General features: G+C 42.1%; 1 protein-coding gene and 1 long non-coding RNA gene across 2 annotated transcripts in view; both read right to left on the reverse strand.

Moving 5' to 3' along the window:
- Positions 1-6321, reverse strand: part of slc16a10 (solute carrier family 16 member 10) — a 54290-nt gene extending 47969 nt beyond the window's left edge. The window contains exon 1 of the mRNA XM_079644988.1: positions 5816-6321. Coding sequence (XP_079501114.1) covers positions 5816-6119 — 304 coding nt within the window. The 5' untranslated portion in view covers positions 6120-6321. The remainder of the gene's footprint in view (positions 1-5815) is intronic.
- Positions 6322-8055: 1734 nt separating this feature from the next.
- Positions 8056-15457, reverse strand: LOC307016811. The gene is made up of 2 exons (XR_013801910.1): positions 12374-15457; positions 8056-11123 (listed from the first exon to the last, which is right to left on the reverse strand). It is a non-coding gene; the product is annotated as an uncharacterized lncRNA (long non-coding RNA).
- Positions 15458-15780: the final 323 nt, after the last annotated feature.

A 15780-nucleotide genomic window follows, 5' to 3' on the forward strand; every position in this document is an offset into this window, starting at 1 on the left:
AGGAGTCAAGAGGATTTGGGTTTATTGTGCCAATTGTGGGGCATTCAGAAGTGTACAAATTATTATAAAATTCAAAGAAAGACTTGTTTATTTCAATCGGGTCAGAGACTAAATTGCCTTCGGGCGACTTTACTTTGGGGATTAATCTGGAAGCGTTAACTGCCCGAGCCTGTTGAGCCAGAAGCCTCACAGCCTTGTCCCCCTGTTTCAAAAAAGCGCTGCTTAGTTTGCCTCAGTTGTCTCTCCACTACGCTCGTCATTAAAAGGTCATGTTCCAAATGTAATAATATGCGTTTTTTATATAAGGTTGGTGAGGGGGAGAAGGAATACGTTTCATCAATTCGGAGAAGTTCTTCCAAAATTGCTGACAGCCGAACCCTTTCATCCTTTCTTAGTTTGGAAACATACGATATAACCTGCCCACGAACATAGGCTTTGAGAGCCTCCCACACTGTTCCACAACTTACGTCAGCAGTGTCATTCATTTCGATATATAAACAAATCTGAGAGTTAACAAAGTCCTTAAACTTGTCATCTGACAGCAGGTGGGAACTGAACCTCCACAACTTAGCGGGAGTAACACTAAGAGGGAAGTGGATGTCAATTGATACAGGGGCGTGATCTGAGGTGGCTATAGGATGGTATTGACACGCGCTGGCAAGGTGTAGCAAGCTGTCATCAAGCAGAAAAAAATCTATTCGCGAGAATGTGTGGTGGACGTGTGAGAAAAAAGAGAAAGCTTTACTTTGAGGGTTTTTAAATCTCCAAGGGTCTGAGATTCCTAATTGTGCTGCATAATTTGAGACTACATTGGCGGATTTTGAGAGAGTGCCAAGTTTAAGGGATGACCTGTCGAGATGCAAATCTTGAATCAAGTTAAAATCTCCACCCACGATTATGCGATGATTGTCTGCGTTCGGGATTTTAGCAAAAAGGTTCATAAAGAATTGGTCATCATCCCAGTTGGGTGCGTAAACAGAAACCAATTACAGGCATGCCCTGCAAGACACCTGAAACTATGACGTAGCGGCCATTATTGTCGAGAATAGTATTTGTTGGTAGGAACATCACACTCTTGTGAATAATAATGGCAGCACCTCTGGCTTTACTAGAAAATCTTGAGTGGAAGTAATGGCCCATCCACGCCCGCTTGATGCGAAGGGTGTCAGACGTTTTAAGGTGTGTTTCTTGTAAAAATATAATGTCCCCTTTAAGATGTTGCAATCGAGTCAAGACCTTACCAATTTTAATAGCTTTGTTCATTCCTCTGGTGTTCCAGGAGATCAGGCACACACTTCTGCCAGCAGTCGTCATACTGTTAGTCATATGGGGAGTCTAATGAAGGTGGTCTGAAAACGTTGTGCTTCCCGAGGACTGAGGGGAGAGGAGTGGTGGGGGGGAAGAAGAAGACCGGGGAAGGGAAAAAACAGTACAAAAAAAAAAAGCGAAGGCAAAAATAGACAAACCATAAACAAAACACAACCCATAAACCCAAATGTGACCATACCCGGAGCATCGCAAATACAAACCCTGACTGAGCGCTATAGCTCAAAGCTCAACAGCAGAACTTATCTTCCGGGGTCCCGTTCCCTATACTAAAAGCGGGAAGCCCATTGTAACACGGAAGAGTATCAAGTGAACAAACAAAACAAAAAAAAACTCAAGTGTATATATATATATGCATAAAATAGCAATTATACTAACATCCATAGATAGGTAAACAGCCTACCAATATAAGCATAGCAGGGGGCAATAAGGCACTGACATAGATCTCAAGTAACATACATAAATAAAATAAGGCCCAGAGATCAAGTAAAACAAAATAGAATTGCACTTTAAGGGTTAAAACCCATAGAAGGAATCAGTTCAAACAGCATTCAGAACACTCCAAGTACCTGGGTCCCATGTAGTGTAAACAGTAGCAGGTACATTCATGTTCATTGCAATATCAGCACTAGGCTTAAACTATCAGTGCAAATACCAGAGCGGCCAAAGTGCATGTACAAAAAGTGTCCATGAAAGCAGAATACAAAAAAAAGTAATAATAGTCTCTTACTAAACGTCCCATCAGACGCGTGAGACTGATTCAGCGTCAGGACGAATGGATGCTATGTAGCATTTAGCCTCTGCCACCGAGGAGAATCTCTTCTTACCTCCCTCCTTCGATACGATGGAAAGCCTCGCAGGGAACAGCAGGGCTGGCTTGAGCCCTAGGTTGTAAAGCTCCGCCATCACCTCTCGGTATTTGTAGCGCTGTTCCATCACTTCGGGTGCGTATTCCTCGTAGATGGCGATGGGCGTACCTTGGTATTGTAGCTTGCCTCTCCTGGCCCGGGCCTCACGGATAATATTCTCTTTCTGCTGGTACCTGTGGACGCGGATGATGACCGGCCGTGGCCTCTGTCCCGGCTTGGGCTCTTTGGTGAGTGAGCGGTGGGCCCTGTCGCACTCCGGCGGCGAATCAAGGACGCCCTCACCAAGGACCTCCATCAGCAGCTTCGGGAAGAATGTCGAGGGATGAGGGCCCTCAATGGATTCTGGCAAACCGACAATTCTTATATTGTTGCGCCGGCTGCGGGACTCGAGATCAGTGACCTTGGCCACCAGTTTAGCATTGCTGTCCGTTAGCGTAGCACAAGTAGCCTCCAGGGCTAACATGCGTTCGTCCTGCAAGTTAGCATTGGACACGAGCGAAGCAATTGTCTGCCCGTGGTCTGACACAGTCGCTTGGATTCGGTCTAGTTTGGCTTCAAGTTGAGATGGCAGACTTAAAGTCGGCAGAGAGAGCTCTACGGTGGTCTTCAAGGAGGCTAGCCATGTCCGCCATGTTGAGATCGTTGCTAGCTAGCTCGGGGCTATCGGTCCCGGTGGTTTTTTCTTTTTTGTTGCTTTTCGCCGATTTGGGCGGCATACTATGGTGGCGTTGTGAGCGGAATAATATTAATGTTCACTTGAATGTAGGTTAAAGAAAAGTTATGGGCTTCAGAAAAGTTACAGCACAAAAGTTTGCGGGAGCAGAACTACGCACGTCTCTACTCCGTCATGCCCAACCGCTTGAAATGTAACTTCTAACCCACAGGAACGTTAAGGTATCTTGCAAAACAAGTGAAAGGAGATGGCACAATGGTATACATGTTTCTGTAAAAAATGTGGCTATATTACTTTCCACCACAAGTCAAGAGGATGAATGAGCAACTTATGTCAGTGTTGCTGCAACTTGTGTGGTGGCCAAACCAGGTTCTGATGATGTTGGCTTATAGGGACATTATCTTAAGAGACTGAAGAGGCTGTAAGTCCATGGCAAGTCCAATAACCATTTCACTTTGCTCTATTCCCTGGTTATTTGGGACATTGGGTTCATGTCATGAATGATAGCATTTAAAGGTAGACAAGCAGGAAAAACACAAAGGAAATGCAGACATCTGTACTGCATGGTCTAAATTGACAAAGTAATATCTGTCCCCTAACTTAACACCACCGACTGAATCATGAAAGAGCATTTTCGTAGTCTAAACATGGTACCTTGAACTGTTCAGATTGTATACGATTTAAAAAGGGTTTCCATGCAGTTCTACTCCAACTGTTCATCACACACACACACACACACACACACACACACACACACACACACACACACACACACACACACACACACACACACACACACACACACACACACACACACACACACACACACACACACACACACACACACACACACACACACACCGAAGAACAGATAAGGATTCTCCATGTGACCTTGTCCTTCACTCTGAACTCATGTGTGGTCAACAAATGTGACTTAAAACAGAATGAGGTATCAATGATGTTAACCTGTCACGTCCTGCAGCGCAGCACGAGGCAGGAGGACGTCCAACAGTCTGGTCAACAGGAGAGGAACCTTCCTGAGGGGCAGGGGGAGATAAGTGCGGCAGCATTGTGAGGACCCTTCCTGAGGAGCAGGGGGAGATAAGAGCTGCAGCATTGTGAGGACCCTTCCTGAGGAGCAGGGGGAGATAAGTGCGGCAGCATTGTGAGGACCCTTCCTGAGGAGCAGGGGGAGATAAGAGCTGCAGCATTGTGAGGACCCTTCCTGAGGAGCAGGGGGAGATAAGTGCGGCAGCATTGTGCCCTACTCAGGTCATTCACAATCTCTGTGCTCTCTGAACACATGATGCAAACTGCTGGTCTGGCCACAGGACAGCAATACCACCCAGAACATAATACAGCCCGGTCATACCGGTGTTGTGTCAAATTATGCACGTCCCCGTCATGAAATGCACCCTCTGGCCTGCCTTAAAAAGCACCCCCCCCAAAAAAGATGCTTCTATTAATCCCACCCTCAAGCACTTTGGAGGGTATAGTTGTAGGACTAGTACCAATAAATGGAGCATGTGTCATGTATGTGACACGTTTATTGTCAGAGAGAGCAAGGGGTGCATATCGTTGCAACCAGGCTATTCATAAAAAGCACAAAATAAACACACCCCACACCCCACAAAATAAAAATAAATTATATTAATCCCACCCTCAAGCACTTGATGTAAAAATCAACAATACATTGTAAAGCACAAGTACAAGCAAAACTATGCAGACAGGACGTCACAATTAAATAAACATATATTAAATAAAAAATTAACTGAAAAATAAGTGACGAATGAATGCAAAATCCAACCCAACCCAACCATCAAAAAGACGACATAGAATAGCGGACTTTACGTTCAAATGCGCGTTCCCGTGTCAAGGGGTGCATTTCACAACGGGGTGCATAATTTGTGCACCTGTACCAGAGTCCTGCACGGGTCTGATTTTCAAGACCCGCTCCCGCCCCGCACCCGCGATGTGCAATACCGAACCCGCCCCGCTACCCGCACATATTGCCAATTAGTTCCGCAACCCGACCCGACCCGCCGGCACAAGATCCGCAACCCGACCCGAACCCGCATATATAAGCAGTGAAAACGTGCAATTATTAACACACGCAGTTGCATATTTGGCTCAAAAAGCCTCGGATGTTGGTTATTTTCTGCATCTAGGATGACACCAAAAGCCTCCCAGACGTTGGATTTCGCTCTTGAGGAAGAGTTATTGAAAATGCTGTATTCTCCGCTAGAGAGTTTCACCTCAGCCATTCAGAATGTGGCGCGCTCAGCAGCAGATAGATGCGCTGCAGAGGTTATGAATATGCTCAGTCCCGCGGGGGAGAGGTCTGAGGATTTAAACATTAAACTAAATTATTATTATTTAAATATATTTATTATGCAACACACGCAACCCGACCCGCATCATCTTTGTTTTACCCAGAACCGAACCCGGAAAAAAGCGTTTGAAAAAATACCACCCGCAAATCACCTTTTTTGCGGGTCACCCGTCGGGTACCCGCGGATACCCGACCCGATGCAGGACTCTGACCTGTACACTCATGGTGTAGCAGAAGCAGGAGGGGAGTCCCCGCACACACTCTCTTTTAGTTGATAATTTCCTCTCTCACCAGGAAACAGTATATTGTATGACTTGTAGCTGGCGTTAGCTAACTCGCACATTTAAGCACACTTACTTATGTGGCACAAACGCTATTGTAAAAAGTGCACAACAATGCAAGATAATTTATTAGTACACAAGTGTTCTAGCGTGAGGAGGTTAAACGCCCCCGCTCCCCAAAAAAGGGTTTGGCGTTGGTCTTCGCTGTAAGCCCCCTACCAGAGGACTTGTTGAATGGCTATATGTTTTAATACACTGAGGCATGCTGAAGTTAAAGCATTGCTCGTGGAGGTTACACCGCCTGCGTTGGTGGCCCTGGGAGGGGGTCACTAACCTGTCTTGAAGCGGAGGTCAGCGTCGTCCTCGGAGCCGAACTCCCGGAGCAGCGAGAGGAAGAGGATTCCAAAGGCGTTCTGGATCCCGAACACCGATCCGTTACACCACATTGCGGCCAGCATCACCACCCAACCCCAGCCACCCTCTGGGTGCACGAACTCCACCTCCTGAGCCCCCGCGCTCGGCTCCGGGACGGTCACCTTGCTGTCCCCGTTCTCCTTCCTCTCCTCTGCTAGAGCCCCGGCGGGCTCCTCACCCCGCTCCGCTCGGTCTTCTCCTGGCATGTTGTCGCCTTCTGTCATTGTCTTTACGTCGGGGAACTTCTACTGATGATTAGTTAAAGCGGACGTATGGGCTGAGCTCAGGTAGAGTCACAATGGTCCGGGCTGTGCTGCAGGAGCCGAGTCTGCTGTCAGTGCTCAGAGCTGCTGTTGCATTATTATAAATAGACGGCGGGGCGGGGCTCCAGGGAATCCTGCAGCTGATTGGACGCCGTCATTCCACCGTGGCAGCCGAGTATTGAAGATACAGAGGAAATGTGGCTGTAGACATACTGTATCTGACGTGAACGACCAGTAATACAAATGAATATAATGTACAGCATAATGTCGTCCCCTTCGGCAGCTCCCCCACTGCAGAGATGAAACTCCCTCCCCTCCGCTCTCCCTGCTATAAATAGACTCGCCGATACAGATGGACATGAGAGGGATATGTGCAGGGAGATTATAAAACAAACGTAACTGGAAACCAACCCAAGTTATTTGACAAATATACACTTTTTTTTAAAAAGTTGATACAATTACATTATATGTAATAATGACATCAAACAAACTAATGATTTCAGTTATTCGACATAAAAAAAGGAACTGTTATTAGGAGGAACAGCAAACGGTGGTGCTCATCTGATTGACTTTGGCCAGAGATTTTCTTTTGGGGGTTTTGAGGCTGACAAGTGAGCGGCCCGACCAAAGTAAGGAGGCAGAGGCAGAACGTCCAAATACAACCCGGTGAATTTATTAATCATCGGAACACGATTCACAGTCGTATTAACCAGTAGCATTTCCTCCTGGAGGCCAAGGGAAGCCAGGCTTGCCCTGTTTTTTCGGACAGTAGTTATCATTTTAATAAATGTAAAAAACACTTAGTTTTGTTTCGGTAATTATTCTATGATGTGTGTTGCTGCCACCTCGTCCCCATTCTCAGGCGCTTTCACACCGCAGTACTTTTCCCACAAAGGTTAATCAGAACTTAGTTCATGAGAACTCTTTAGTTCTTGGCGGGGGCGGCGGCAGGGGGTGTGTGTGTCTACAGAAGGTCCAGTTGTGATAGACACGGTTCGCCACTGGCATATACAGTAGGGATGTGCATCTCCATCACTGAGGCCGATGCGATGCGCATCTCGGTACGTTGCCACAATACGATACATTGTGTGTGTGTGTGTGTGTGTGTGTGTGTGTGTGTGTGTGTGTGTGTGTGTGTGTGTGTGTGTGTGTGTGTGTGTGTGACTGTGTGAGCCTGTCCCACAGCCTGTCCCCTCCCCCCTTCCTGCCATCTTATCAGTAGACAGAGGGGGGATGGAATTTAAAAACAGTTACCTTACACTTGTATTGTTCTCTCTAAAACACATTGTCTGTAAAGTTCGGGGAGACTGTCTCCCCCTTCCTGCCATCTCTCTGTGTTTGCTGTAATGCCAGTAGACAGATTGGTGGAATTAGTTTAAAACAGTCACCTTACACTTTAGTTGTCCTCTCTAAATTAGATTTAAGGTTTTTAAAATGATTAGTGTCAATTAAGGGCTATTGTTATTTTGGTTTATAAGGGGATAGGAGTTCAACTTTAAAAATGCACAGGATCATTCTAATAAGAGTGAGAGGGCTAATGAGCCAGCACCATACTTCCTCTCTGCGTTTTCTTGACCTGGATCTGATCTTGAAAAACTCTAAGTACTTTTTATTTTTATTTTATAATATCATGTAATTGGTTAATGTTGCTTGGTGTGTGTTAAACAGGATGGGTTAAAAGCAGAGAACACATTTCACTCTGTGTGCTGTGTACTCTGTGTGACCATTAAAGAGGGTTTCACCACCCCCCCAATTCTTCTTCAACACCCATATAACAGAACTGTAAACATATTTACTTTTTCTTTCAACATTTATTTGAACAGCAAGTTGTTAAATATGTTCTTTATTCTCGCGTCCAGGAGAGAAGCTTTAAAATGAGACTAAATGGAGTCTCTGAAAAGATTCAAATGGGATACTTTAATTAAAAAAGGCGCGGTAGTGTTACAGACAGAATATTGTTCCGTCAGACAAACAGCTGTGATCTGGTTCTCCTGAGCAAGAAGACAGCGGATCTCTCCCCCGGCGCTGCTATATATATCCTCTGCTGGCTCCTCCCCGCCAGCCGGCTCACCTCGTCTCCAATGTCCGTTATTGCATTTAAACAGAGGATAGGTTCTTTTCACATTCAATATATGCTTAACACGCCGTTTCTCCTCATATTCTCTTTCATCACTTTTCATTTAACACATTCTAAACGCTGTAATCAATACTCTAAACAATACTTCTCGGCTCGTTTGGTTGCCGGTCATTCCGGATGTTGTCACATGCTACTCTCGTCTGTAAACAATAATGTATTCAAATAAACTGTACTTTCATTTAATATTCAACATGGTAGTATCTCGACATCTATCGTTGTAGTGTTAAATCAGTAGGTTCCGGTTTTCACCACACCAAGTCATTTCGCTCCTCAATTCACCCCTTAGGAAATCGTATATTAGCCACATGCTACATGCTAACCGGAGATGTAGGATTTTCAGAATAAAAGCTTAACTGCTTGTGCACAAGAATTTCTGGTTTTTCAGTATAAAAGAGCGTTTAAACTGACGGTATGTTTAAGCTACATTATACCATCAAAACATTGATTTTAATTTCTAACAGTCCCTCCTTACACACCTAAAAGGTGTGTATAATACTGAAATCAATGAGTTCTTCATCTGAACTTTGCATATTACATATCTCATATTAACAAACATACAATCAAATGGAATGGTTTCACAGCCGGCTTTACAAAAATACATAATAAATTCTTGTCTGTGTTCAAACATAAAAGTTTTCCCTTGTGTATAACTTCTAGTGTTTACATTCAATATCATTCTTCAAAATAGCAGCAATGGCTTGGTATCAGAACATTTCTTCCTCCCTCCTTTCACAGAAACCGTTCTCATACCACGCTCAGTGTTAAGGCACTTGTTTTTACAAAGTGAAAAGAAACAAACCATTTTAGAATAGCAATGACTTATACAACATGAAATCTACCATATTAGAATAGTATAAAATAATAATGTCAAATACAATGGACTATCTTAGAATAGTGTAAAATTAATTGGAATAATAAAAATATACTATCTTGGAATAGTATGAAGTAAATTGAAATGGATTCACTCCATTTTAATTTTGCTCACTTCTTCACATGATATCATTTAAAGAATCACATCGGCTGGACATTCATTGATCAATCTCATCTCCGAACATCCATATCATTTAAACTAACTCATCATTGTCATCCACATCTGTATACGGGGTGGGTCGTCTTGTTCTGCTAGCATTTGTAACTGTCTCCTCCTGAGAAATTTACCCTCCCTCCTTTCATACCATTTAAGGTATGAAAGTAATATGTTCTCTAGAAGGGGCCGTTGTGCGTTCTACTCTGGGGTACGGCATTCTAGACAGTCATTTCTGGGAGAAGATTTTGGTCAGTTACAACAGTTGTAGAGTTTCATCACTTAAAAGTTCCTACTCAGTACCTTTGGGTGGTCTGTTCTAATGCAGTGATAAAGTCCCTGAAATGGTGTGAAAACCGGTGGAATATCAATAACTCATTATACCAATTTATTTTCAATTATGGTCTACTTAAATAACTATGCTAACCCCTTTTACAGTGTGTGGAACCTTGGGTGCCCGAGCATGTGATAATTACTCCCTCCTTTAACAAGGATTTTAAAAACAGAAGTCATTTCATTAATGGTTTGTAGTTTAATTCAGGAATTTACACCTATGGCAGATATGTTTCTCCTTTAAATAACATCTCTAAAAGTCAGGTCATCTGGTGAATGGATGACCTTTAGGAGCTGGTGGCGCTTGTCTTTTAAAACTCATACTCTGGTGCCGTGCGCTCCCTCTGAAGCTGCAAGTAAGATTTAAAACATCTGCAGGGTGGGTTGAGCGACCCCTTCTCCCTAAACGATGTTTGTTGTAACAAATATGTACCATCACAATGAGTGATCCAAGGCCCCGCATGTATTACTCCCAACTACATTAGTTTTTTTTTTAAATTAAACTTTGCTTTCGCTCTTTGCCCAGTGTCATTTTAAAACTCTACATCTTGGACGAAAAACAAATGTTATTTCCACCTTAATCTTCCCTCCTGAGGTAATAACCATGCTACAATGGAGAAATCAATACTCTAGATTGGAACACCATCTTTGGCTTGGTACTAGCTCTACCTTTAACATTTTCCATACAAATAAAGATTTGTTTGCTTTTATAGAGTGGTTACTAAAACCATCCCTTTAAACTGTAGGTCTATACTGTAACAAATTAAATCTTACCCAAATTCACACATGAATAAAAAAAACTCTTAAAGAATAATTTGTTCATATGATGAAAAGATTGAATAATCTGTTCTACCCTCAGTGTGTTTTTAGGGTTATTTAATAGTTTCCTCTTTTTTCTTTATAAATTCACCAATTTATTAATTCATGGCTGATAAATCTTTTTCTTTACGTATTTCTCGTTGGTGAATAAGTGTGTTTATGTGTAAACTCACTCACTCCCGTTTTCCCTCTCTCCCCCTCTGGTTGTCAAGCCACGACCCCCTCACATTCTGCCGGACCATGCCAACTCCTCCGTTCTTTCCTCTCCTCCGTCCACCTTCTCCTCAGTCCATCTGCTCTTGGATCCTTCCGCTGTAACTCTCTTCAGTGTCCCATCTGCTTTGCTTTTCATCTCCTCCTTTACAGTCTCTACTTTGTTGCATGGAGGGCGTATTCCGCTCTCATGTCCCACACTCTGCTCTTGTGCCCAAATCTTGTGGCTCAGCTTGGAACTTCATGTCCTGTGGGGGACCGATGAGAGTGTGCCTTTTTATGTCACCTGGTTTTGGTTCTTGGTGCCTCAGGTGGAGATAGTTCTGGATGCAGCGTTGGAGTTGTTGGTTCAGCTCTGGTTCTCTGTCTGTTCTATGGAGGAGGAGGAGTCTTCCGTGGTGAGGTCTTTTGTCTGCTTGGACGATGGGGTCGTAGCGGTCTGACAGGCGGAGAGAGAGAGAGAGAGAGAGAGATCTCGGGAGGCATTACGTATAGTTAAATTCTAACACACTGAGGTAAAATAAATCCAACCTTTTCCACTCTATTTTCCTAATCTTACTATCCATCTTAGTTGTTAAATGCCATCTAAACACAATTCATGTCTACTAATAATTTTACCATATCCCTAAACATTGCCTTCACCCACTGTAACATGTTTATTCCAATTAACTCTTTCAGGAAACCATTTTCTTAAATACCTAGATGTTTCAAGCACCACATATTTCACACTATAAAAGAACGTCTCCATATTTTCTCCATCACTTTAAATCTCACTGTTATTTAGAACCGTAGTAACTTTTGTGACTGGACATATCTGCAATGTCGCCACTATCTGCTGGGGAATCTTGTTCATAGAGTTTGTACGTACAAAGCTTAACTTGTGGGTTAGTAGCCTGTGTCTAACAATCATTTTCAATAATTGTGCTCAGGTCACCGATCGGTTGTTCATAGCTTAACAGGGGGTGTTTCTGGTACAGACTAAAACATGGATCCAGTGTATTTAGAGATTCCCCTAATCTGTAAATCCCCATCACTTACATATCCCAATCACTTAAACCCATCTCATCATTTGATACAAGAACTGCATATAAGGGGGTGAATCATCTTGATTATAACCGCCTCTTGTTTGGGACCGAGTATTTCTAACTCCTCCTCTTGTTGCTCAGCTGATCTTTTGGCTCTGAGGATAAGTGAAAGTCTCTGAAACACAGCTGGAGTCTTGTTAGTGATGTGGGCATTCTATGAGTGAACTAATGGATCCATGTCTTACATAATATTGTACTCCCCTTCCAACCAGAAAGGTGCCAAGTGTAATGAGCACAATCAACAATGCTATTCTGACTCTTATCCCTAGGGGACCCCACAATTGGTTTGGCTTTGTTCTCATCATCTCTATTTTAAACCTGGTTGTGTCCGTTACAGAATTTAAATAATGAGTACAAAAATAACATAACAAATTGGACTCTTTTTACAGATGTAAAACAAAAAATAGGTATTCACATTAATGTACAATCTATAAAAATCTATAGACAATTTGTCTTTTGAGCTGTTTCTATCTTTATCTTATTTCTATTTATTGTTTTGTTCCAGCTCTGCCAAATCAGTCCTAACTCCCAATAATGTTCTGGAAGTTGCCAGTGAAGGGTGACAATGTGTGAGGTGGTGTGGTTTTTGCTCCTTTTTCTTTACCTTTAAACCGGAGCGCGTGTGAAGTTTGTTACAACCTTTCACGCTTCCGTCCACCGGGGATCAGCCCACTGTCTTTTGTGAACTTTCACCCTCACCCAATCACCTGGCCGAACAGGAGTCTCTTCTGGTGTCTCGTCTGGTATCTCTGTAGTTTTCCTAGCCTGCTGTGTAGACAAAACTTGCATAATATTACTCAGAGTTCTGACATATTCATCCACTTCTATTTGTCTAATATCTAAAACTGGACCACTCCCTCCTTGGAGAAGGCCCGAGCTTCGGCATACCTCTTGTTGACTACATGTTATTATTTATTAACTACAACGTCACTGAAATCAACATATCTGTATAATCATGACACTCCCTCCTTTGAGCATAAAATGCTCAATTAATATTGCAATGATTACCCTATTCTGTACAGGACATGTAAAACTCATAACGTTGCATTAAATAAATATAACTTCTCTGTGTACCCACAAGGGGTACAAAAATATTGTATGATTTATGGTTTTCTGATGGTATAAATGCATATTCACTATAAAAAAAATCAGCAATTAGCACTTCTAATAGTTTACTTGTTTCAATAATGGCTTTTGTAATGGTATTATGCGTCATCGTTGCTGCGAAAAACAATACCTCTGGTGTCGCTAACTCTAGGATTAGAGGATTGGTTGACACTGCTGAACTAACATATGATAAAATAATATTTCTCCAAACTGGAGGGAAAATATGAACTATTCTCTCAGAGAGTGACCTGCATGAAGGGCTGGTGCCCCTCACTCAAATGAGATATTGCCTTACGCACAACACCACAAATCAGTAAAGTTACTCAAGAATAAATAAATAAAGACTGATTCTTGAAACTGTTGATTGACTGGAATGACATAGGTGTTTGTAGCATGTCTCGCTGAAGTTGTCTATCTCTAGGCATAGTTCTTAATGCTTGCATTTCGGCTAATCGTTTGTGTTCCTCCAGCAGCTGATTTGATTGAATCGTGAGCATTCTTACTCCGTATTCCAATTCTTGGAGACTTCTTTCTGTGGGGACTCCTTCCAATTCCAATACTCCTCCCGAAATACCAAAAGTTGGGGCTTGTATTGAGGGTTGAAGGAGAGTTTTATTATCTGAAACGTAGGGAGGAGGTTCTTCAACCAAGTTAGGATAGAGCTTTGGAGTTTGGATTACTGGTTCTTCCATTTTTTTTTTTTTTCTTCTTCTGCTTGCGAATTTGCTTCTTTGGCGACGCACATGTTTGCCATCCCACTAGCAGAATACTTTAAATGGAACATCAGACTTGTAACTTGTGCTTTCCTTATTTCGGCTTTGTTCATAGCAATCTTTGCAGGTCCATACCAAGAGGGTTGTCCGGCTTTGATCCATGCTTGTTGTTCTCGCAGGTATTCTCCATTTTCATGGTCAATTACTGCTTTTCTATGGGCTTTCGTTGGTGCTGGTTGATCATCAGCTGGATACAGTCCTCTTGTTTGCCATTGTTCCAACAGTTTCTCCATGTGGTTCCATGTTTTTTGTCTAAGATTTGGAGCTGTTATGGCATCTGATCTGATTTTTACCCTTTCCTTGATATCTGCAGTTGAGCCTGGCCCTGCGTCTAGTCTCAACTTAGTTTGTTTTGGTGACATGTTCTCTAATTATTTATTAACCTATCAAAGATGAAGCACTAATCTTCTGACTAGCACCTTCGTTGCTGTTCGTTTTTTTTTTTTTTTTTTTTTGCTCAAAGTTTTATTATTTTTATAGATTTTTTTTTTTTTTTTTAAGGTAAAATATTAATAAAGTTAATTAATATATAAAAAATATGCAAAATTAAATATGAAATGTTAAAATAAAGTTGTACCGTGTATGGTTTTGACTTTGAAATATGAATTTGGTTCAAAATCACAATGTTATGGTGTTTCCGCTATTTGGGTAATAATTCTGTACTACCACCAGAGTGCGCTATTTTAAATTCCAGCTTAATCCACTAGGGAATAGCTGTTTCAAAACTGACTCGTTTTTGACAAAGGAGAAACGTAGTTTCCTCAAAAATATCTTTAAAATAGGAATTTACACTATGGTTAAACAACACAACACATAACCGCCAAAACACATTTGCAAAGAAGAATATTCACAATGTTATGGTGTTTCCGCTATTTGGGTAATAATTCTGTACTACCACCAGAGTGCGCTATTTTAAATTCCAGCTTAATCCACTAGGGAATAGCTGTTTCAAAACTGACTCGTTTTTGACAAAGGAGAAACGTAGTTTCCTCAAAAATATCTTTAAAATAGGAATTTACACTATGGTTAAACAACACAACACATAACCGCCAAAACACATTTGCAAAGAAGAATATTCACAAAACCGCCAATACACATTTGCCAGCAGAAGTACTTCCAATAGTTCTAACTCTAACAAGAAGTATGATGTTCTTTAGAAGATGGAATGCCCAGCCTCAGTGTGTTAAAGCAAACAGAGTACTTCAATTAGCATTTCATGAAATGGTGACTGCCGTGGCTCACCGTGAACATGAGGTCAAGACAAAATGGCAACTGGTTTTCCAACCTTTGACCTGAAGAACAAAGGGATTTGAGAAAACACCTGGAGTTGAAATTGGTGAGGTGATATTTTGTCTAGTAAATTCAACACACAACACTGTAGTTTAAAATAACATTTCCATTTAGTTTACAATGATAAATGGGCCTCATACCCTTACGTCATAGCCCTCTACCCATGTACGTAAATGTTTTGACTTTAAGAGCCAGTATGGTCATTTCTTCTGTTTAAACACGCTATTTATGGGACAAATAGGACGCTAAGCAAACACAATTAGAAGAATATCGTCTATCTAACGCACGAATGTCGCACTTCCTGCCGTAATCCACAACGCAATGTCTTGAAAAACAGAATGGTGTAACCACTGAGAGCTTCAAACTACTCAGGCCTTTCCCTTGAAATAGGACTTTTTTAAAACAGCCTCACGCTGTTGTTACACAAAACACTCACTCCAATAACCTTAGCTTCAAACTTTGGCTGTGTCTTTGCCTCAAGCAGTCCCGACTGCTTAATGGCCTAAAACCATTCACGTAAAACGCCACAAAAGATAGTGATTGGCCTCTAGCCGACATGTACTAACAGACAAACGAATAGCATGCAGGGTTAAATAGAAAAAAAGAAATTGAACTCACCCTGCCTGTAACAAAGCAACGCCACGTGGTAATGCTACCAATATTTATCAATTTAGGCTTGTTTTAACTTAAATTGCACAGCTATTTTCAGGATCCGCTGGCCGCCATCAAACACACAGAACTAACATTGTCCTACATTAACTATTGAAGAATTCGATATAACAGGTTTCTCCATACCTAGTTGATTTGAGCTCTCTGTGTGCTGAACGGATGCCAGCGGGTC

The sequence above is a fragment of the Notothenia rossii genome (assembly GCF_949606895.1).
Source record: "Notothenia rossii genome assembly, chromosome: 8".
Lineage (NCBI taxonomy): Eukaryota > Metazoa > Chordata > Actinopteri > Perciformes > Nototheniidae > Notothenia > Notothenia rossii.